The sequence below is a fragment of the Pezoporus occidentalis genome, unplaced genomic scaffold, assembly GCF_034315485.1.
Source record: "Pezoporus occidentalis ecotype Australia unplaced genomic scaffold, CSIRO_AGI_Poc_V1 ctg18, whole genome shotgun sequence".
NCBI classification, from domain to species: domain Eukaryota; kingdom Metazoa; phylum Chordata; class Aves; order Psittaciformes; family Psittacidae; genus Pezoporus; species Pezoporus occidentalis.
Window position 1 is genome coordinate 10,774,494 of NW_026913640.1, and position 25,021 is coordinate 10,799,514.

Genomic DNA, 25,021 nt, shown 5'->3' on the forward strand with positions numbered 1-25,021 from the left:
AGCTTTTTCTGATTTGTAGAGTGCACACAACTACTTCAATTGATTATGAATCTTAATATTTGATTTGTTGAGGTCCTGACTGAAAATCTTTCTGGCATTTCCAATTGGGTTTCTAGAAGGCTTTAGAGAAGGCCTTTCTATAGCAGTGTAAGTAGCTGCAGTGTTTCCTGACTTATTTGTTAATGAAGAATAAAACTTATATCCTACATTTCTCAATAGATTATTATATTTTTGAAATCCAAGTTCATCCTCACTTCTGTTCAACAATGCATGTATTAATTCCCAATTAATGAAAGCTCCAGTGAACCTGGAAATGGTAAATCAGCAAAAGGGGATGAAAAGTAGCTAAGAATATGTCAGGCTATCAGTGAGTGGCTAGAAATATTAAAAGCAGTAAGAAACGATAATTTAACTAGAACAAAAATGCACTAAATCTTAATAAAGTTAAAACTGTCAATAGTATACAAAAAATTGTTGAAATATTCAAAACAATATATATTTTTAAAAAGAAGCAGGATAATGTTTTCCAGCTGTAGTGCAAAATACATTTTCCTGTATATGTATCTAGGAAGGATATAAAAATCAAATATATTACTAATAATGCACTATAATAGTCACACTGCAATATTAAACCCTCATAATTTAGTTTATCACATGGTAGAGATTTCCTCTGGAGTTTCATGACTGCCTATCATCATCTTGAAGAGCATCAAACAGATCTAACTGCTGCTATTTTTAGCCACCTTGGTTAGGATGTTCTTTTTCTCTTAATTCCATTGGCAGTTACTTGAATATTTATGGAGTAAGTTACTCTCTGGTGTGCAGAGGGATTCCAGGATCTACCCAGAAGACAGTTGGGCATGAGCTATCAGAAGTGTTCTGTTTTTCTGGTCAAATTCTTGCTCCTGAGCCAAGGAGCATGCACATCTGACTCACTGACAGGCCCACCCTGAAATTCTAAAATGCAATGAAAATCTGTATTGCTCTCATCGCTCTTTCTATTTTAATGTCCTAATACAACCTCATGAAGTTCAACAAGACCAAGTGCAAGGTCCTGCACTCCAGTTGGTGTAATCCCAAAATTAATATAGATTGGGGTATGAACGGGTTAAGAGTAGCCCTGCAGAGAAAGACTTGTGGATATTGGTAGACATGAGCTGGCAATGTGCACTTGCAGCCCAGAAAGCCAACTATATTCTGGACTGCATAAAAAGATACATGGCCGGCAGGTTAAGGGAGGTGATTTTCCCCCTGTACTCTGGGACCCCACTTGGAATGATGTTTCCAGCTTGGGTCTGAAGTACAAGAAAGACATGGACCTGGTAGAGTAGGTCCAGAGGAGAGCCACAGCACTGATCAGCAGGATGGAGCACCTCTCTTATGAGGGAATGCTTAGGGTTGGGATTGTTAAACCCGGAGAAGAGAAGACTACAGGAAGAACTTATTGTGGCCTTCCAATATATAAAGTGGGCTTATGAGAAGAGCGAAGAGGCAGACCCCAAAAAGCAGTTGTGAAAAAAATTTGAAAATTTGTCAGATCTAATTTTAAAGGAGGGCTGAGCCAAAGTTAAAGTTGGATAGATACTCAGCATGGAAATTTCAGCTTATATGCTTAGTTGGGAAAAATCTTAGTACCGACTGAAAACAGGGCCACATAATAATAAACCATTAGACAGCCTTATCTGTTGTCTTCACACCCAGTTTCAGCTACCAGGTTGGTCTCAACAGTCCTAACCATTCCCCTGGTTTCCAGTATTACTGTCAGAGGAACTTCGTAGGGACAAGCACTTTAAAGTCATGAGGAAGCTTAGGTCCAATTTTTCTGGCAGTACACAGATACGTACAATGAAACTTCAGTCATGCTACTCATTCAGTGCATGCAATTTAGCCGTTAAATTAGTTTACAGAGCTATGGAAATTTCCAAATGGGAATAAGCTAAGAAAATAAGTTGTTTCGTATGAACATTTCAGGAACATGATAGTGTCCCAGATCTGTACTTGCTTACAGTGGTGTAATACAACTATCCCTAGTGGAAAAGTTATTCTGAAATTAAATTATTCAACATTTGTATTTATTTTTTTTGTATTTCACATCATAGATTCAGCTCTTTTTGTAGTAACTGCTTTATTTCTATTCAAACTGGTTATATTTGTCCACAGCTTTTAAGAATGACAATGGATTTCTAGTATTCTCCTTCTGATTTAGTGATATGTTTAGCATCTATTTCTTAGCCATCCAGAGTGTCTTTTTAACTTCTGATACTTTTCTCACTATGTCCGTGTATTTAGTTCCCTAGTTCTACATTTGTCACCAGCCACTGCAATATACTTGCCCATCCACTTGTCTTTGGAAAGACAACCTCCTAAACTACAGGGAGTTGGCAACTCTACTTCTTGTGGACAGAGATCCTGAGATATGGCATGTATAAAACAGAAGGCAGGCAGCAGTATTGATTGCTCCTATATGTTTTTCCTATACACAAGTACTATGAGGAGCTTCCAAAAGTGATGAGGGAGTGCTAACAGCTGTCTCAGCTCTCAGCTCTTGAGAAACCCTCAGCTTCTTATATATATCCTCCTGCACAGTCAGCAGGAAAGGATAAGGTGCCAAACTTGGCAATGGACTTGTAGCAGGTCCTATAGGTTTGATGATGGGAAATATTTGCTCATATTGCTCTGGGTACATTTACCTGTAATGCTTAGTTTTTGAGATACTATTTCCAGTTCTGGAAACTAATCTGAGAAGAGCTCTATCTACTAATATAAGTAGAATCCCTGCAGAAAGAAGAAGCAGCTGTATTTATTCCCTGAACAACTCCATCCTCAGTGCAAGCTTTCTTTTCACGCAAGTCTTTGCTGAAGCCTTTACTGGCATTCCTATAGCATTGTGGGCAGGGTGAAAGCCAGATTAGTTGCACAGCTAAACTGGAATGAATCTGTGAGGACTGAGTCTTCTTGGGCATGTGTTAATGGACTGTGTGCAGAACATGTTGCAACTGTGTGGGCAAGCGGAGTGCAAAACAATGCTGATAATAAAGCTGCAGAACTTGAGGGCTTCAGTATTTCTCAGGCTGCCTTTAACCAGATCCAGTGGGCTTCTGTAATTTCTTTTGCTTTCACTTGCTCCTGAGGGACAGCTTTCTTCAAAGGAAATAAAGGATAAGAGAGAGATAAGACCTGTCTGAAAAGACCAGAGGGATCATACTGCTGAACTTGATGCCTGAAGGTAGGAAATTCAGTCAGGTAGCCTGCGTAGTAGAGAGAGGTCACAATACTTATTTGAAAATAACAGTGACAGCTACAGCAAAAAGTATGTAGCAGTAGCATCTATTTATTTGAAAATTATCCCTATACCAGGAGAAGCTACCTGCTAATGAGAAGTTATAGAGTCTTCACTGGATTTTATGGTGATGTTTTGCTTTTTCTAATTCTCTTCCTGATATAATTTTCAAGCAGAGCAAATAATAATTATGAATTATAATCATGTGGTGCTATTCTTACCCAAAAGCAAAATCAGCCAGGATGGTGTCAAAGCTGTAAGCAGTTTCTCATTTAGGAAAACAGGGTTTTCTGTGTTACAGCTATGGGAAAATGTTGTCATCTCTCAGCTGATGGCATACACTGTTCTAGATGTAATGATGTTCTTTGGTTATAATGTTGATGAACCACTATGCAATCACATGTCAGGTTTTGACTACACCTGTTTGCAAACTGAGGTAATTATGCTCCGTTGTCTAATTGCTTATTTTATGGATGTTTTACTTACACATTTTAAGCAATGATATTTGATTGCAGATAAGTAATGATAGGGTTTTCTTCTCATTATCATACTTGAACATTTGATTTGTCTGATTACTGCAGGTGGAAACAATAGGTGATGCGTACTGTGTTGCAGCAGGGCTCCATAAGAAAAGCCTTAGTCATGCTAAAGCCATTGCCCTCATGGCACTGAAGATGATGGAGCTTTCAGAAGAGGTTCTTACTCCGGATGGGAGCCCTATTAAGGTAACAGCTTTGATCTTTATTCTTAGGTAGTCAGAGGTACATAGACCTGATTAATTCTGTCATGTTCTGTCAGCTGAAATTTGTTTACTGCTAGGAGAATTTAAAATTGCATCAATATATCACAGTCTTTTTTTATGGACATATATTTCACTGGTGCCCATCAACAATCATGTAAGATATGCCTTACTTTAGTAAGCACAGTGGACCACACAGACTAGCTGTCACCTTGTCAAATGTGTTGAATGCCTGTTTGTGGCTGGAGGGTATTAAATGCATTCCTGAAGCTCTGCCTCCAATTCAGTTTAGTGGGAGAAGAAAATTCACATGATCCATGACTGTCTCATGCTACAAGCTAAAATACAGTATGCAATGACAATAGGGAAATTCAGTTTGGAAGTAGTCTCCTGATCTGAACTTCAGTACTAGGGTAGGGGCACTCAGAGTTTTGTGGCTCTAAGGGACCACATGCCTTTTTTTCTGAATAGTTATTGACCTGTATAAAAGAACAATGTGTAGACTGGGTGCTTTTTCTCAGTTGTAATGTGCTTCCTTCCCATGCTACTCCAGTTCCTTCTCCTAATCTGGTATAGGAGATAGCAGGAAGTGGAAAACAACATATCCGTTTGTACCATTTTAAAGTTACACTGGTGTTCTGCTTTTCTTAATTTTATATCAACTTTGCAGCCTCTAGTATTTGAAATTGGTAATGTTTAGGTCAGAGATGGAGATTCAGCACGAAAGAAAAACCATGGAGGTATATACGTGCCTTTCTTTTTCAAGGGTTAGATTACACATTGTTTTCATTAAGTGTACTCACTCCTATTTGTGGTTAAATTGTTTTTCCCTTTTGTTTTCAAAGAAAATGCGGGTATTATGTAGAACAATTATTCAACACTGTCTAAAGCCTGTAACAAAAGCCATATGAGAATAGATGAAAAGGCTGGACAGATTTCCCATGGGATGATTTACACCGTAGTTCAAAATGCACTTTGTAAACTGATATTCCTCATGTCTGTTAAAAAATGAGGATGCTGCTGATTTTTTCTTTTTTTTTTCTTTTTCTCCAATTACTGAAAGACTGTTTTGAAGGTTTAAAATGACAGAAAGAAGGTAAATTTTTAAAATATGTGTTCAGGGATGTTGCTATGATGCTCCTTGAGCAATCAAATTCTTCATTCCAACTCTTCTCTTTCTATTAGTTAGGTCGTATCTTGAACTATATTCCTTGAACTCTTTATGCATAGTGAATTAAGAAATATGTAATCCAAAATGAATTGTTCTGCCCAGAAGGGAAAATGTGGATGCAAGGCAACCAAGCTAGAAAGACCATGAAATATAGTATGGAAGCACAATATTCAAATGCAAATATATTGAGTTCTGGATGAAATATTTTTATTTTATACATCAATGCTGATGATGATATTTTTTTTTTAATATCAACATAAAATACCTACTTGCTTATTGAAAAATGTCCACACATTCAAAAGAATAACATACTGAAAAATGTCTGGGACTATGGATCTTGAAGAAACTTTTTTTAAAGCTTCATGTGGACATTCATCAAACACAGAATAAGCATTAAAAGACAATGTCTGAAGATGCAGAGGGCATAGTGTTTTCAAGCTGGTATTAATTTAATCCTATTAAAATAGATTTTCTAGATTGCTTGATGATTTCTCTGTTTTTTCAGTGTCTATAGCTGGCTAATGCCTTTAAGCTACACTGTCACATTCTGGGAGAGCTGTCTTCCAGATCTTCTCCATCTTTTCACTTTCTTTTGAGTGATTGCTGCAAATATAGGGAAATTTTGAAGGTGTATGGTTTACTCTGATAGTCACAGTTTATGACTGTTTTCGTTACTAACTGTAACCTTTTCAGAAAATTTCTCCTGATTTCAGTGGCTGCATAAGAAACCCTATAGGAAAAGACTATAAGGACAGTGCAAAGGAAAAATACTTGCAGAGTATAAAATGCTAGGAATAATCAAATATTTTCAAAAGTACTAATAAACTCCTTTTAGAATTCAGAAGAAAAAAGTTGGTTCATCATACTTAAGCTGAAAGTAGAAGTACTGAGAAGCTCCTCAGTGGGTGTTAGGTGTTCTGTCTTCAATTTTAGGTGCAATAGATTTCAGGACAAGGGATGGTGATATCATAGACTGTAGTTGTTACTTTTGTACCTAGAGTGGCAAATTGTGTTTAAAAGCTTGTCTTTCACAGCAGCATCTTGATTTGATTTAAAATCTATTAAGTCTAGTATTCCTCTCTCATGTATGTCTGCCCAGTAAAACAATTGAAATAAGGACTTCTGGAGAAGTCTGCTTCAATTTGTCCTAGTTTAGGATGAGATGAATCATGCTCTAAAAATGTGTTTTCTCGGTTGTCTGTAAGGCAAGTTTATGGACTTAGCCTAAATGTGGATGTCTACAGCGTAAGCTTCTACACTTTGTCAGATGAGTCCTCCTACAAATGGCAAAGAATGCATAGCTTTTCTTAGTGGTTATGTCAATGATCGTCACAGTTCAAAACACAGAATCACAGAATCAGTCATAGAATAGTTAGGGTTGGAAAGGACCTTAAGATCATCTAGTTCCAACCCCCCTGCCGTGGGCAGGGACACCTTACGCTAAATCATATGTATTATTTCTAAATTGAGGTGGCATGACTTTACCTCAGATGTCAGTGATCCCTATTTTTGTTAGCTGCCAGTTTTTCGCTTAAAAAAACGTGAAGATGCCCATTGTGCCATAGATTCCCATTAAGAAATGTTCGGTGTGTATAAGAATGTTGCAAAGCTGTGTCAGTTCAGATTGGTGTTCACGTGTTTGGGCAATGCTCTTAAATACATGATTTAACTTTTGGGTTGCCTTATATGAAGTCAGGAGTTGGACTTGGTTCTGTAAACTACCTGAAGTTTAAGAAGCCCCTATATAAGTGTAACAGTTACTATGGACTCAGCTCATAACCAATAGTAGGAAACTTACTGTGCAAAACATTTTGCAATTAAACCTTTCCATTAAAATATTTAAATATTCATTAGCATTAGATGCAAAATACACAATGTAGACTATAAGACATTATAAGTGGCCTGACTTCTAAATAGTCAATGAAACTGTACTATAATGTGGTTACTTTGGGCTGGTCCTGTTGGTATGGATGACAAGCACAGTGTTTTGACTATGTTTTGACCTTAATTCTTATCTGTGATTCATGTTAAACAAGCACAAGTCATATTTCCTGAGTCCTTGCTGAATGGGTTGAATATAGAATGCTGACACAGCTTTTGTTTTATTGTATTGAAAGACCTACATCAGTATTTGAGTATTTGAAAAGAAGTTGAAATGAGAGGGCAGTTTTCCTCATGCCCAAGATTTGGTATCTTTGACAGCATTAGTGAGCTGCTGTGACTAAATTCTAGCATTATTCTTCAGGATAGTTTAGTAGCTATTTTGAAAAGTAAGACAATTACTTCAGTAAATCTGAGGCAACTTTTCAAAACATAATTCCTGAAAATAAGGGACTTTCTGATCTCAGGGCTGAAAAGGTGGGCTCTGTTTTCTACTCATTCTCTCCCAGACTGGCTGATAAGCCCTGATTAAATACAAAAAAATTATTATCAGCCATTTTATATAATACATGACACCACAGTTATTTGAAGCTTGATTTCTGTTATTAGGCTGATAGCTACAGCACAGTTATTCTGTTTCTGATTGCATTTTCTAGTATGAAGCAAAAATGCTAAACTCTCAGTGTTTGCAGGTGATTTCTTTTCCAGAGACATATCTCTTGTTTAAGCTCTCTGAGATCAGCACTGGAAACCACGAGTTCAGTTTTATTCCCTAGGTTTTTGAGGTGTGACTGATACTATGCATATTTAAGAGGTTCATTACTTAGGGGGGAACATTTTTTTAGACAATGTCATAATGAATCTGGGTTTTCCTGGTTACAGACTTCAGCTCTAGGGAAACCTAACTGCAAATAGGAAGTTTAGTGTTTTGTATTTGATGATTGTTCACTTAGATGTATCTGGCTTTATGATTATGGTTTATGGAATTTAACCATGCCAAGTGCAAGGTCCTACACCTGGGTCGGAGCAATCCCAGGCACAGCTACAGGTTGGGCAGAGAAGAGATTCAGAGCAGCCCTGCGGAGGACTTGGGGGTGTTGGTTGATGAGAAAATGAACATGAGCCAGCTTCAGTGTGCGCTTGCAGCCCAGAAAGCCAACCGTATCCTGGGCTGCATCAAAAGGAGCGTGACCAGCAGGTCAAAGGAGGTGATCCTGCCCCTTTACTCTGCTCTTGTGAGACCTCACCTGGAGTATTGTGTGCAGTTCTGGTGTCCTCAGCATAAAAAGGACATGGAACTGTTGGAACAAGTTCAGAGAAGGGCCACGAGGATGATCAGGGGACTGGAGCACCTCCCGTATGAAGACAGGCTGAGGAAGTTGGGGCTGTTGAGCCTGGAGAAGAGAAGGCTGCTTGGAGACCTCATAGCAGCCTTCCAATATCTGAAGGGGGCCTATAGGGATGCTGGGAATGGACTCTTCATTAGGGACTGTAGTGACAGGACAAGGGGTAACGGGTTAAAACTTAAATGGGAAGTTTAGGTTGGATATAAGAAGGAAATTGTTTCCTGTTAGGGTGGTGAGGCACTGGAATGGGTTGCCCAGGGAGGTTGTGAATGCTCCATCCGTGGCAGTGTTCAAGGCCAGGTTGGACGAGGCCTTGGGTGATATGATTTAGTGTGAAGTGTCCCTGCCCATGGCAGGGGGGTTGGAATTAGATGATCTTAAGGTCCTTTCCAACCCTAACTATTCTATGATTCTATGATTCTATGTGTTTTCTAAATTACTTCAGATTTAGGATAGGATTTAGGGTATATTTTATTCTTATCTCAGGACTAAATTCACCAGAATGCAGTTATTTAGTTTTTGTAGTTATTGATGTGTTCATCCCTGTGATAGCAGTGTTATGTCTTATTAAATGACACTTAGTGACTCAGAAAGCTCAGGAAAAAACATAAATGAATGAACTAAAAAATACCATATCACATAACCGGGAATTTAGGATAAGATTTTCACCTATCAAGTGCATTTGCAGATGATCAAATTAAGGTTTTTATCTAGGTACAGAGTTTTTTTGAAAGTGTTCTTTAGGAATCACAAAAATACCTTGTTTGTACAGCCATGTGCACCTGATGAAAAATCTGCTCCTTAGAGGCATGCTTCTGCAGCCAGTGAAGAGTGATGAACCTCAGGATGGCAACAAGGTGTATGAAACAGCTCTGGTTTATATCCAGGTGATACCCCTGAGTCCGAGCTCACGGTGTGCTGTTGAGAGCACCATGGTCTGCAGCTGACATGTACTCAGTCATTTGACACTTCCAGCAGAGCCAAAGGCAGCGGAAAATCACAAGCACAATGGAGACCGAAACTACACTCCTTATGCTTGTGTGAATAGCCTGCAATTTGCAAGGTGCTGAAAAAATGTTGTTTTGCAGAAAGAGAAAGCGAGCTATAGTATATAGCAGCCTCCGCAAATTCTATCATCAGTCTGCTCTTTTCAAAAGAAATATTTGTAACAGATAATGGGCTGATCATTCTTCTGTGAGTGATGGAGAAATCGTCAGGTCTCTGTAGGAATGTTTTAAAACTCAGTTCTATTTGAGGCAAAATCCCATTACTTTGGCATGAGCTAAGGCCTTAGTACAAAAGAAGGGCTTGTGACTCATCAGTGCAAATAGAATTGGATGTACATTTATATATATTATGTACATTTATATATATATAGCAGCCTTCCAGTATCTGAAGAGACCTACAGGGATGCTGAAGAGGGACTCTTCATCAAGGACTGTAGCAATAGGACAAGGGGTAATGGGTTCAAACTTAAACAGGGGAGATTTAAGTTAGATATAAGGAAGGAATTTTTTACTGTAAGGGTGGTGAGACATTGGCACAGGTTGCCTGAGGAAGTTGTGAATGCTCCATCCCTGGCATTGTTCAAGGCCAGGTTGGATGGGGTTTTGAGCAACCTGGTCTAGTGGAAGGTGTCCCTGCCCATGGCAGGGGGTTGGACCTGGATGAGCTCTAAGGTGCCTTCCAGCCCAAAGCATTCCAGGATTCTATGACTGTATTTTCAGTGAAACATTCTTTAGTCCAGAGGCGCTCATTTGATTGAGGCTCTGTACAAATAATTATACATACTGCCCTATGACTGTGGTTTGAAAATATTGGCTTAAGATTACCTCCTACATTTAAGTAAGTGTTACTTGAATTTAAGATATGCTTCCAATTTTACTACTTTTTTTAGGTGAAGCGGAGGTACATTAATTTTAATAGCAAGAGATAATGCTGTAAGAAGAATTCTCCAGAGCATTCAACTCATTCAACTTTAAAGATAAAGGTCAAAATGTAGATTTCATTTGATGTGCTAAACCCCACAGGGTATAGTTGCAAGCATCGCTTTTTATCATGCTTCAAATCTTGTCTAATTAATGTGCAGTGTATATCCCAAAGAAACAGAAAGGCTTTTTTTTCAGTTTATTGTTAAAAGGGCTGTGCTGGCAGAACATACCTGGTTTTGACTAATGAGATTTCCCAAGAGGTTGTTCTTTAAGATTATCTGCTTACTTTTACAGTGCATGAAGGTGCCCTAATAGTTGTGAAGGGATACAGGGCTGGGAATACACAGGAGAAAAATAAACAGCTTACATGAAGCTGCTGAAATTCACTACAATTATGTAGATTTGTAGTGTAAATGTGATCCTGTCTAAAACATAATGATTGAGCCCTACCACAGTAATTCAAAGCATGTTCTAAAATATGTTCCTCTGCAGCAGAAAAACGTCCTGTGTCTTTTAAATGATTATGTTACAATGACTTTAGGATTAGGCCTGTAAATACTGTAATCAAAAACTCAAGCAAATACATACCCTCACCTTTCTTTTTGCTCACCTGCTAATGACTAGGTCATGAAATAATCTAAACAGTAGTGCAAAGAATATCTAGGTGATATACATTCAGTTAATTTATTCTCAGCTGAGTTAGGCGGGTCCTTGTCAGGTGCTTGGCTATGTGTCTGCAAGGCACATAGTCTGGTCCTCGACTCAGTTATTTCTTTATTATCTACATAGAGTGCTTGATGCACTTGCAGCTTCTAACTTTCAAATGTGCATTGCTAAACTTATTTTATTATTGGATTATAAGCTGCACTCAAACAGTGTAGTCTGATATTAACGCTATCAGTGCAAGAGCTGGTCTTCATCTATCAGCTAGGGGAAGAACAGCATGGTAGAGGGACCACTTCATGTGAGGGATTAACCTCATCTAATTTCAAACACTGGCGGTGTGAACAGCTACATCTAAAGCTGTTACTGTAGCTCCCTCTTTAAGTCTAGAGTGTCAAGCTATTTTAGTCTGTATTCATCTGACACTCTCTCAGTGTCTACTTTATAATGAAATATTTGAATGAATATTTGCCAGATAAGTCCAAACTCAAGGGTGAACAGGCTAATAAGCTCTCAGATGGATGATCTTACTGGAAGGAGCTGGACTGAAATACAGTCACAGCCTTTTCATTTTTATTTTAGACGTTATCCAGACTTTCTATACTTCAACTTCCCATATATAAGTGATAAATAATATTTTACGAATGGAGCCTTTTCTGTAGCATGTCTCAGCTGTGTGACTTTACAGCCCTGCAGCTGAATTAGTTTCAGTTTGTGTTGTCTAGTTAAATAACTGCAGTCATGATGACTGCAACAATGAAAGCTCGAGTTTAATAAACATCTAAACTCTGCTTGCCAAGTGGTAAATTTTAATAAGCATGCACTCTGCCTCATGAGTAAGGGTACAAAGAGACAAAAGGGCTCTGTGGATTGTAATGGCTCATGTCCACAATGAGAGTGACACACTCTTCTAAGTAACATGAAAACAGCTGATGAATTTTAGTGCATGTAGCATCTTCTGCCAACTCATTAAGTATTCCCCTTTGCATTACAGTAATGTGGCACTTGGGACCAGAGTACAAGAAGAATGAATGTGCCCAAATTTGCTTGAATGTATGGGGTTTTTTAGTTTTGAAATGAAGGGGCCATTCCCAAACACACAATGAGGAAGAATGGTTTAGCAAGTGTTGTCTCTGTAATCCTTATCAGTGTTTCTTGCCTTGCTTCTAATTCAGATTGCAGTGTGTTGGTTTTATAACAATTTAGTGGTCATCACCAAATGTACATCTTCACGTAAGCAGTAAAAGGTAGTCTGCTTTGTTTTAAATTGTGAAAGGCTGACTCCTGATGCAGTCCTGTGTGAAAAGCTGCCACGTTGCTGCAATGCTCCTTGCTCCATTTGTAGTCTCCTAGCAACTTTGCCTTGTACTTAATGTCTACATCAGGCTCTGGAATGTATATAATATTGTATTTCAGGCTGCATAACTTCAAATTAGAAATTTCCTGGTGTTAAAAGGTCAGGAACAGTTCCATAAAAGAAACACATTAATAGACTTTTTACTAAAAATTACCAATAAGCCAGTTCAAGAGTTCTTAGTTTCATTGGCAACATTAGGTCTTTGGAGAGCATTCAGAGCCGCACGTCTCAGGAGGAAGTTTGGTACTTTTTCTTGAGAGCATGCCTGTGAGGTGGTGAGCTAAAGTCAGCCTTAGTGATGGCTCCCTGGACTTGAGGAGAGTTCATACCTCAGTTCAGCCCAGTGCCTTTGAAAATGCAAAATGAGAGGAGCTGATCTGTATCAAAGATCAGCTTCCAAGGCATTTGGAAAACTGCAGGCTTTTTTAGGCTACCCTAAGTGAAAATTCACTTTCTTCAACCCTCCAGTCATTTTACTCAAGTGCTTCCTTTTCTGTGATTTCAAGAATTAGCAATTGCTTTAAAAAGACAAAACCACACCCATGATTCTCAACTTCTGTTCTTTTGAAAGGACTTTTTCTTATCCAGTTATATGTTACACCCACTGTATGACAGCGTTACTGTGTTTGTGCTAAAATAACAAGGGTAAGTGGGGTTTAATACGACTAGTGGGTGCACAACCGCAGCTTTGTGTAAGAAGCTGGTCTGAAAAATTAGATTGATATTTATTCTGAAAACAAGGCGCTTTCCCAAAGCATTGGTTGTTCTTTCAGGTAACGTGCATTTCTTGTTTTAGTCAGATATTCAGGTAAAGTCTGCAGTAGATGATAAAGGTAGATTTTCAAAGTTAACAGCTCCAACATAAGGGTCAGCCTGTTGTGCACACTATTGCAGGGCAGGGGCATGATATTAAGATTGGCCACCCACTGTAAGCCCCAAATTGAATTAATTAGAAGACTATGAAGATATTTTTCTGACAGCTGGCAGGAAGAGACCTAAAAGACAAGCAGAGAACTAATTAATAGAATAATAGAATCATAGAATCGTTAGGGTTGGAAGGGACCTTAAGATCATCTAGTTCCAACCCCCCTGCCGTGGGCAGGGACACCTTACGCAAAATCATATCACCCAAGGCCTCGTCCAACCTGGTCTTGAACACTGCCGGGGATGGAGCATTCACAACCTCCCTGGGCAACCCATTCCAGTGCCTCACCACCCTAACAGGAAACAATTTCCTTCTTATATCCAACCTAAACTTCCCGTTTAAGTTTTAACCTGTTACCCCTTGTCCTGTCACTACAGTCCCTCATGAAGAGTCCCTCCCCAGCATCCCTATAGGCCCCCTTCAGATACTGGAAGGCTGCTATGAGGTCTCCACGCAGCCTTCTCTTCTCCAGGCTGAACAGCCCCAACTTCCTCAGCCTGTCTTCATACGGGAGGTGCTCCAGTCCCCTGATCATCCTCGTGGCCCTTCTCTGGACTTGTTCCAACAGTTCCATGTCCTTTTTATGTTGAGGACACCAGAACTGCACACAATACTCCAAGTGAGATCTCACAAGAGCAGAGTAGAGGGGCAGGATCACCTAATTCGACCTGCTGGTCACGCTCCTTTTGATGCAGCCCAGGATACGGTTGGCTTTCTGGGCTGCAAGTGCACACTGAAGCCGGCTCATGTTCATTTTCTCATCAACCAACAGCCCCAAATCCTTCTCGGCAGGGCTGCTCTGAATCTCTTCTCTGCCCAACCTGTAGCTGTGCCTGGGATTGCTCCGACCCAGGTGTAGGACCTTGCACTTGTCATGGTTAAACTTCATGAGGTTGGCATCAGCCCACCTCACAAGTGTGTCAAGGTCCCTCTGGATGGCATTCCTTCCCTCCAGCATATCAACCGAACCACACAGCTTGGTGTCATCGGCAAACTTGCTGAGGGCGCACTCAATCCCACTGTCCATGTCAGCGATGAAGATGTTAAACAAGACCGGTCCCAACAACAATCCCTGAGGGACACCACTCATTACTGGTCTCCAGCTGGATATTGAGCCATTGACCACAACTCTTTGCGTGCGGCCATCCAGCCATTTCTTTATCCAACGAGTGGATAATTTGAGGACCACTGAGAAGAGGTTTTGTATTTGGGCCTGACCATTCTCCTCTCATGCCGTGCTTTCTCTGACATCATTGTCCTGCAAGTAAGAAGCACAAGCACCTCTCTATGTGTACTTGTCTCTACAGCAAAGATAAAGCATGTCTGTAGAAACCAGGGTAGTTACCCAGGGCATCCTGTGGACTTTTCTACTGTTTATAGTTCATAGTGACTCCTACACGATCACAGCTCTTAGTGACTCACAGTATTTAGATTTAGCTGAGTAAAGAAACACCTCTGTAATTCAGTCATATGTCCTGTTCCCTAAGGCAGACATAGCCTTTCTATGATGGCAGCACCTAGCTTGTAACTTTGTACTAATGCCTGGCAGTAGGCACATACTTTATTTTCCTTCTTCAGGTGATATGTGTACATGCACAGGGAAAAGTTGCAAGGATTTTAAGATCTTGATTTCCTGCATGGGATTTCTGGCCACAGGATGCGCAGCTGGATTGTGGGGTTAGGTTTAAGGTCATGGTGTGACATGTCTCCCTAGTCTGATTCTCACGATTCAGCAGTTGTTCCAGACACAAATGCCTCCAAGTAATACTCCAGATGTCTGACTAGTAGAAGAGCTGGTTGGGAATTTTCCATGGAAAGTGCTTTATGGCTGAGAACACTGAATGTTCGAACCCAAAAACTTCCATAGAAATGTCTTGCCACATTGTCATCAAGCAAATTTACCAGATTTTGGTAAATTTCTGATCAAAGAAAACCCTGCTCCAGAATAGTTAATATATTAGTTGCTAGGGCAGCCACCTAGGAAAAAAAAACAAACCAAAACAAACCCCAGAGTAAAAGTGTTGAAGCTGTGTTCTTTATGAAAAAACAAAACAAAAACAAAACAAACCCCCCCCAAAACCCAACAAAACAAAACACAAACCCTCCAAACCCTGCATTCTTAATTACCTAGGATAGAAGATATTCTCTGATACTGTTTTGCCTCAGGGCTTATGTTGGGGCACTTTGTGCAGCTGCCAGAACTTCACATTCTGGTTCTGACTGTTCCAGTCACTGGAGAGCTTCCATGCTGAAGCTGAAATTTTCTATTGTTGTTGTTCAACTTGACTCTGCATTCAGACAAAAAGAAAGCAGTAATAACAAGAGCAACAGCAACACAGCTCACCAGGTGAATAAATAATTAAATCTGTGGTGTACACAGGAGTTCCAGGAGGTTGACATTGTTACCTTTTTACAAAGGGAACAATGGACTAAAGTCTTTAGAAAGTGAGAACTGCCATGTGTATAATGATGTTACGTATTTATATAAAAAGGACATAAAGCCATATATTTTGAAGTTATCCATGAACGTTTAAAGAATTAGGCTAGGAAACCCAAGGTAGCTGAGTGACGAACATTTCCACTAAGTCCTAAATGTCTGTTTTCTTCTTCCCTCAGTGTGTCTGCCTGTCATATGAAAATTAAAAGTCAGGTTTCTTCTGTCAACTACAAGACTATTTTTTCGTATCTCCTGAGATGGGGAAGAGATGGAAAATATTAAACAAAAAATCAATAAAAATAGTGATATGAGATAATACACAAACTAACAAGGACTCACAGTAGTTAAGCAGTAATACACCGATAAAGAAGAACAGATTTTGCATCAAAATAGTGCTTTATTGGCTTTTATGCAGTCTGACCACATAAGCATGAACAAAAAATGCTGCTATGCTTGAATTGCCACCTCGCTGAGTTAATCAGCACAGGTGATCCCAGAAGCCTTTCAGTGGGATTTAGAAGGAAAAATGCCTTGCACTTTGCAGCTATAGATGTGGTTGCTACCTGAGCATCTGTTTCTAGCTGCTGAGATGTTGTCAGGCAGCTGCTGCCCTGTGCTGCACTGCTGCAGCATCTGCCTCCCCCTTCAGTGACCAAGCTGCCTGCACCTGCCTTTTAGTCCGCTTGCTTTGAAATGAAGGAAGCCTCTTCTGTCCAGTGCTAGTGATATTTTATTACTGTCATCTGTTATGGAAATTCTTTTCTAAACTGGGCAATATGTTTGTTTCAGAACCACCATTACATCAGTCCTGTCCCTTCATTTTCTTTCTTTCACTTCCAAGAGTCCAAACAGTTAAATCTCCTAATCCAAACATTTTACTTTATCTGGGAGCATAATTACTCCATAAATTGCAGTTTTTGACAGCAAATAGGGCAAATCTGCCCCATCCTTTAATCTGACTTTTCCCTACAAGAAAGAAAGGGTGGTATGCCTTCAGGAGCCCTCCAGTGTGGAGGGGGGTTGGAACTACATGATTTTAAGGTCCTTTCCAACCCTAACTATTCTATGATTCTATGATTCTTCTGGATAATGCAGCTGGGGCCTTCATGCACTTGGTGATAGTGCTAGCAGAGCTCCCTCTTCTTTCACTCTGATGCAGGCTTGAGAGAGAGATTGAGAAAAGGGCTTATTGCCATCTCCTCCTTCTCCCCTCTCCCTTGTTTTTTTTCCACATGAATAGTTTTAGGTAAGGTGCAGTGGAAATGAAAGAAACCCAACAAATAAAAAACCCCAGATCTGAGCTGCATGCACTTTTTTATATTGCATGCCTTGTGTTACACATTTAAAGGGCATAGCTCTCCTCTCTGTGACCTATTAGTTATGTTGTCCCTTTAATATAATTTTGCTGGGTGGATTGTGCTTACTTGAGGAAAGAGGTGCCTTGGCACAAAAGTTTTTTTATTTTCCAAGGAAGAGCACCTTGTCTTATCTGATGCTGGATTGCAAACAGTCTTGCACAGAGTTCGAGAAGAGTTGCCTATGGGTTGTCTCATGGAGAACAGCGTCTTACTCAGCCCTACTGGGTAATCTTGTAGATACATTAACCTTTATGCAGATCTGGCTTCATACTCTGGCATCCACAGTTATGGGAGTTTTAGAAGCAGCTGCCAGCATCTCCTCTGCAAAAGTAAGAAGAAAGTATACTTGTTAATGGCAATTCTCTGCTTTTCTTCCCCATTTCTTCCAACATGCACACTTCTGAGAAGAAAAGTCAAAGTCTGCAGTTTTAAGTATCACTTTAAAAACTCTATCACATAACTGTTGTAATTATTCTATGCTAAACAGTGAGTCATTACACTGTGCTATATTTGAGTGAACAGTTCAGATGGGGGGTGGATGCTGGAAGATTATACTTGGCCTTCTGTTTGAAGCTGACAAGTTCAGCAACATTGTTCAACTGTTTCAGAATAGTTTAGTTCCCTGAGGAAGAATGCATTTCCTGTCATAAATAAATCAGTAAACTAAATGTTTAGTGGTATTTCAGCTTCCTTTCATATGACACATAGAGTATTTGGGAAAAAAATGCCAGTGCTTCAGAGGAACTTGCGACAGCCTTTTGTGTTCAAATGTCTCCCTTAAATTTAAACTAAGGTAAAAGTCATTCAGCAATGGGGACTCCACCACATCCCTGGGGAGGTTGTTCCAGTGATTGATTGATCTCAGTGTAAAAAAAAAAATCCTCACTTATATCAACATGAAACCTCTCTCAGTGCAAATTGTACCTGTTGCCCATTGTTGCCTCCATGTGTCTCCTTGTGGAGAGGGAACCTCTGTCCTCTTTGTAGCTACTATTTAAGTACTGGAGTATTGTGGTGAGGTCCCACTGAGCTTTTTCTTCTTCAGGGAGAAGAAACCTAATTCCTTCAGCCTTTCCTCGCAGGGCAGGTCTCCCAGCCCCTTGATGGTCTTCGTGGGTCTCCTTCGGACGCTCTCCATTTTGTCCATGTCTTTCTTGGAAACTGGGGACTAGAACAGTACTCCAGGCATGGCCTGACAAGAGCTGAGTAGAGTGGGATGATAACATCTCTTATCTCTGATAGCGATGCCCCTCCAGGTGCAGCTCAGCATTGGATTTGCCTCTGTTGCTGCAGTGACATGCTGCTGACCCCGGCACAGCTTGTTGTCCACTGGGACCCCAGCCAGCAAGGCTGCTCCCAGACACACAGATCCTAGACTGCACCAGGCTCTTTAGTTATTCTGACCCAGGTAATATGATGATATATTTGTATTGTTAATATTTGTTGCTCATCTGGGAGACACAACATCTCCTTTGCAAAAGAGTACATTTTCAGTTGTCTGTGAAAGTCGTAACACCTCTTACATTAATTTTAATGGAAAGTGAGTAATTAAATCCCTATGTGCCTTTTAAAAAAAAGTCTCCTTTCTGTCATTTTTGTGTAGAATACTTGTTTTTCTTTCTATGACAGCTTACTTTGTAGTAGGTCCATTTGTGCTGCATTTTGAAAATGGATGGAAAAAAGTAATAAAAACCTTTACCAGAAGAAAAAGAATCCTAAAAATAGGAAGATTTTTAGCTACAAATAAGTTCTGAAGTTCTTTGGGAAAGGAGCTAACTGCTGTTCTGTTTTACTACTGCTATTACTGCAGGGTGGGTGGTCCTGCAGGGTGGTCCTGCTCTGTAGCCACAAGCCACAAACAGTGCTTTGCAGAATTAGTTACCATTTCTGCTGGAACCATCAATCTAATTTACTCAAAAGAAGCAGACTGTTATTAAACCTTACCTTAAAGTAGTCTGTTCTGATTTTTTTGACTAATCTATATCAGCTTCAATGACAAATATATAGGGTACCACCCCTTGCGTATTTGCCTCTGTGTTCCAGGGGTATGTCTGCTTTCAGGGCCGCAGTACTGGGTTAGATGGTCTTTTGGTGTGATACGGTACAGTTGTTCTTACATTCTTGCCTAATTTATTGCCTGTTTGAGTCACAGAAATTTGCAGTTAAACGTCAAAATTCTTTTCCTGAGGGAATGGCACATTTAATAGCTAGGGTTGCTCAGATAACAAGAACAATAAAGAGAGTGCAAAAATTCTGTCTGCTATGGCTGAGGTCATAGTATCTATTTCAGCCTGGTTACCCTACAACATTTTATAGAAGAGAATCATAGAATTGGTTAGGTTGGGAAAAAAACTTTCAGATCTCCAGCCATTAACCCAGCACTGCCAAATCCACGATTAAACTGTGTCCTCATGGTTTGCTTATGCACTGCCATTTACTCCTCAATGGGCTTGAAGGGAGCTTGTGAGATTGTTAGGAATAAGCATATTGAGGAGACCAGAACATCCTTCTTCTGCTCTCAGAGCTGTCATTATTTCTGAGCGTTTGATGAAGGATTTTTAGCCCTTTTCCTCTTCCTTGATTGTTGTCATTTGTTGAGTTGTGTGCACTGGTTATCTAAATTATGTGACATTCTTGCTCCCTGGACAGAAGAAAAGCTTTTAATGCATAAGAATGAATGGCAAATAGCTAAATAATAAAGCCTACACTTTTTCATACATGAAGACTATTGTTTACAGGAGATGAGGTTAATTTTGCAATGATCTGTTTCCCATTGAACACAGTAAGTTTTTTGGTCGGATTATTCATGACTAGAAAGAAATGAACAACCATTCAGAATCAAAATGATTGTTTGCAAATGTATATTTTGCAGAACAGAGAAAGGTTACTCTTGTAGTAGAATTTTCTCTCCAGTTATGTCTATACAAACTTATGGAACCACATTCTACAAATTGCAGTCTCTAAGACAATGCAGAGTTTCCAGTGTAGCTTTCCATGAGGCTGACCATTTCATCCTGGATAGTGGAAGTATATTTCTCAACTTACCTGATTTAGAAATGTGTGTCAAGTATATCCTGCTTTTTGCTGGTTTTGACAGTTTTGTATGTAGCCCCATCTGAGATTTCTTTTTTTTTTGGTGAAATGTTTTGCACATATTAAACCAAGACTTCTTGTGAAATACATTAGTTTTAATGACCTTTGAGTAGGACAAAATGTTCTATGGTTGAGGATGGCATTTCTGGAAAGACGAAAAGGCATTAAGAGCAGCCAGTGGTTAAGTGTAGTGTAGAAAACCCTGCTTAGTCTCTGTGGCTTACGTTAGACAAAGGTAAATGTCCCACACTCCAGGTGAGTGAGTACCATTAAGCCCAGAATAGCACAGTGGCTGTTCTTAAGCCTCTCATCATTTTCTCATTTCATATTGTCCTGGGTTCAGCAGTAGCAGTCATTTTTCCCCTTCTTGGTAGCTGGTGCAGTGCAGTGTTTTGACTTTCAGCTCGGGAACAGAGCTGATAACAAGGATGTTTTGGTTTGGCCAAGGACTTTGTGAGCCTCATGCTCTGCCAGGGAGGAGGGGGAGCCAGGAGGAAGCAGAGACAGGACACCAGACCCAAACTGACCAAAGAGGTATTCCATACCACAGCACGTCATGCCCAGGATGCAACTGGGAGTGAGCCGGAAGGGCTGGGAGACGGCAGGGGTGGAGGAGGTATTGGTCAGAGCTTGGTCGGGCTGGGGGGGCGAGTTATCGGTCGGCTGGTGGTGAGATGATGTATTCTCTTCCCTTGTTATTTCCTTTATCATTATTACCATTGGTGGTAGCAGTAGTGATTTGTGTTATACCTTAGTTACTAAACTGTTCTTATCTCAACCTGTGGGAGTTGCATTCTTTTCGATTCTCCTCTCCGTCCCTCCGAGAGCAGGGGGAGGGCAAGAAAGGGGGGAGAAGTGAGTGAACGAGTTACCTGACTGGGTTTAAACCACGACACATATTTTGAAAGATCTCAGTTTTGTTTCACAGAAAAGATGCTTAAAACCTGCAGTTTATACAAACCTGAATGTTTTTCTTGCTAACACAAGCATCACCATGCACAGCCCACATAACAGTAATATTAAAATGAAATCTAAGCTATACACCAGGTTTTGCAAGAAGAAGCAAAAAGTTCTTTTAAAGAAGCTAGAAATTGTGAAATAAATGCAGTTTTTAGACCTTTGTCTGTATTTAGTAGACCCTCCCCCCCCAGTTACTTTATAAATGCCTCTGGAGCTATGACCAAATTGCAACAGATGACTACTTTTAGTTTGGTCTTCTGAAGAAAGGAAATGGACATGGAACCCTGACAGCTTCCTAAAAGTTCTTGTCCATATCCTCCCTTTCTCCTTTCCAAAAACAGAAAAGAAGAAAAAAAAAGCTAATACAAATAAATTGGTAGAAGTGATAGTACACCTTTAAACAGCAAATCTGTGTGCCTAAGAACCAAACAGCAAACACTGAAATTTGTGGAAATTTCTGTGAGAGAGGGCTGTGATACCAGTTTTTCTGCTGCTTCCTTTCCAAGAACACCAGAAAAAAAGGAAATCTTTAACAGGATCACAAGGACTTGTGATTTCCTCAGCAGGATGCAGGGGTTATGCAGATGTGAATATAATTTATTTTGCTATCTAGATAAAGCATTCGTTTTAATTAATTCTGCTTGCGAGCATTCCTAAGTCCATCTCCTTATGTTTCTTGGAGAGTAATGACAATGTTTGGAATAATGCCCTTACATCCTGATGCAACTATTTCCTGAGCGTATTGCCGATTTAGTGGGATAGGGTTCCAAAATGAGAACATTACTCATGTGTCCTGTCATTACATTGGAGTAACAGAAGATGATACCATTATAGCCCAGTGCTGTTACAGAAATTATAGTTCTTCCATGTTTGCTGCGACACATCTGGAAAACTTACTTGTGCATGAAACCCTCATAGACACCTTTGTTGCTGGTGTATCTCACTATCAAAACTTAATTTACACTGGTCTCCTCTCCACATCCCTCCTCTCCCATTCCTTTGTTTTGTCTTTTATTGGAATTTCACTTTTAAGGCATTTTCTAGAAGTAAGATTCTAATTTACTCCATGTGATTATGCCCAGGCATATCAGTTGTAGTTTTTAGGATTTGGCAGTGACAGCATTTAAAATCCCGTTGGACTAATATGGATAAACAGCATTGTCATCCTTCCCAAAAATGCCCTGAAAGAGGCCTGTAGTTTATCTTGCACCATGCTCTTAACTGCTATAACCCTCTGTTTCCTTCCCTGTTCTTCTAGCTTTCTTAAACCCAGGCATCCTAACTATCCCACAGCACACTGCCCACTCACCAGCTTGCATTGCCCTCTGCAGTCCTACCATGCCTTTGACCCAAATCCTTTTTCAGGCACAGTTTGGGTCAGTGAGAGTTCATTAAAAAGGTTGAAACACTATTTTCTGTGTAATCCAGGCCTTCTGCAGTGTGCTGTCAGCTATTGTCAACATAGGGCAAACTGGGTGGAAATCCAGTCAGCCAAAATATGTGCTTTGATGGTACCTTCTGTTTCAGACTCTATTGGACTGAGCTGACGTCAAAGGCACCACTTGTGACTTCCGCAGAAATGGCACATATCAAAACTTTTAGAGATCATTTTTTGGGGTGGTTTCCAGATGTCTCCAGGCTAAGCAGAACTTGTTCTGTTCCAATGAAAAATATTTTAAAATCTACTGTATGCCAATTTTCTAATGAATTAGTTTGCTCAAATAAACTCAAGGATTTGTAGAGGAGAACAGAGATTCTTGCTGCTGAGACAGAGGACAATTTTATCGTCACCTTGATCTTATAGCTAGGTGGGCAGACAAAGGGAAAAGGAGTTGCAGTCAAGTAAGCTGTCTTTAATCAGTGCTGAGGGTTACAACAAAAGCCTCTCTTCAGTCCAATTGAATCTTTGAGGAATCTACTCACTGCATAGCTTTGAAAAATCTTGCAAAGAAAGAAGACCAGAAATATGCTGGCAATTAGGGGAGAGGCAAATATGGGAGTTACCTGCATCAGATTCACAGCAGTTAGTTCAAGCAGCCGTTAACAGTCTAGTGGGGGCATCAGAGGACATGGGGCTGAGCATCTTTCACCTCAGAAAACCCAGTGTCACAATTGGCTGGAAGCAAGGAAAGATGGAAAGGTATCGCTCTGCACTTGTCATGTTCTGATATTTTTTCATAGGTGTTGACAACTGCTATGGTTTCAGTCAGGACAGTAATTCTTATGGCCCCTTGGGCTTGCCCAATAGCAGTGCTGTGCTTCTGTGGCTACATTGGGTCAGACCTGGACAAGTTCATCTTAACATAGCTTGGAGTCTATGTGCCTCACTGAGACTTACAGAGCAGGTAATAGCTTTAAAGATACTTCAAATACAAAAATAGCCTTTCTTCATTTGGCAAGTAATAGAGATACAAAGAACTTGAATTTACTTGGCAACATTTCCTCACAATTAATATGGAAGTGAACTTTGTCAACAGGTTCTTCACAGAAAGGCATAATTTAAAAAAAAAATCTGCATTTTTTTTAGGTACACTGTTCTGTGGTTTAGACAGATATTAATTAAATGCAAGTTTTAACAAAGATTTGCTTCCCTTTGCTCAAATATGCTTAAGTTCAGCTACGTGAATTTGCTGATGTGAAGAAAACCTCTGTTTATTTATATAGAAAATAATGAATTGACTTCAGAGAAGAGGAAAGGAGTATTCATTACTCTTCCCACATTTTTAAAATGGGGAATGGTATCTGTGGAACATGCAGGCAGGGCATTTTTCATCTTTCCCATAGGGCTTATTAGAAGTGCATTAAGATTCTTGGAATTTGCTTAGAAACCAAGATAAATTTCTAAGTAAGACTAAACAAAGAAAAATTGTGGTGAGTTATCAGACACAGTCCACTGTAGTAGCTGCTTTGTAATGAGCTTTGAGACATACCATAATGAAGTCTATTGTTGCAAGTACCTTTTGTTCGTGCACTGCCTACCTTTTATGAAGTAATTGGAGTTTAAAGTGCTACAGTTTTGAAATGTGTGAAAGCCAAGACCATAATATGGGAAGCTTCTGGGATTAAACATTTTTGCAATGAAAAATCTTAAATGTGTTTTGACTAATTTCATTCAAGGTTCATCTACAGCATTTTTATGTAAGTGAATCTCTTAGTTTTATGGGCCTTACCACTCCAATTAAAGATGTCATTGTTTTATTTTACATTTCAGTTCTGAACATTTCTAATACAGCCATAACATTTTTACTTAGTAATGAATTTATTGTTACAAAGTATCAGTCACTGATTAGAATTTTAGAAAGTAATTTTGGTTGGTTTGGTTGGCTGATGTTAGGTAATCAGTTTTGCTGTCTTGTGCCTGTTGCTGATGATCCACTAGATGTGCCTGCTCATCAAGTAGATCAGTGCAACAGAAAAGGATCAGTGGATTGATGGAGTTTGTGCTGAGCCTCTTGCATCTACACTTAATGCATTCTGAGGCTTTCACTTAGACTGATTTTGAATGCTTCCACGGTATGCGACCTGAACGACCAAATGTTGATATGGATCTTGTTATGCTGATAAGAGTCTGCCTTGACTTTGGTGTACATCTTGAGCGCAGCTACTTCTTTAATTTCCTCTGACAGGGGTCTAGTTCATACAGACCAAACCCGCTTTTTAAAGTGAAGCAATGTAGAATAAGTAGGGACAATTGGGCATATGCTTCAAAACTGCACTGTTTCTGAGCTCATTGTAGGACATGGCCTCTTTTTACTTTGGATCATTTTTAGTGAAGTGATCCTTTTTCTCATCCTCATGGAGGCTGAATGTACAACTGCCAAAGTATTTCCTGTGAAAGGGTTTATTTTGATAGTTATCCACAGGAAACTTAGCTGTGATC

General features: G+C 39.7%; 1 protein-coding gene and 1 long non-coding RNA gene across 2 annotated transcripts in view; one reads left to right on the forward strand and one right to left on the reverse strand.

The window, feature by feature from the left end:
• LOC134161970 (uncharacterized) overlaps positions 1–25,021 on the reverse strand; it is a 182,197-nt gene that overhangs the window by 99,645 nt on the left and 57,531 nt on the right. The window lies entirely within an intron of this gene.
• Positions 1–25,021, forward strand: part of GUCY1A2 (guanylate cyclase 1 soluble subunit alpha 2) — a 147,070-nt gene that overhangs the window by 96,138 nt on the left and 25,911 nt on the right. The window contains exon 6 of the mRNA XM_062615353.1: positions 3,862–4,005. Within this exon, the coding sequence (XP_062471337.1) occupies positions 3,862–4,005 (144 nt within the window). The remainder of the gene's footprint in view (positions 1–3,861; positions 4,006–25,021) is intronic.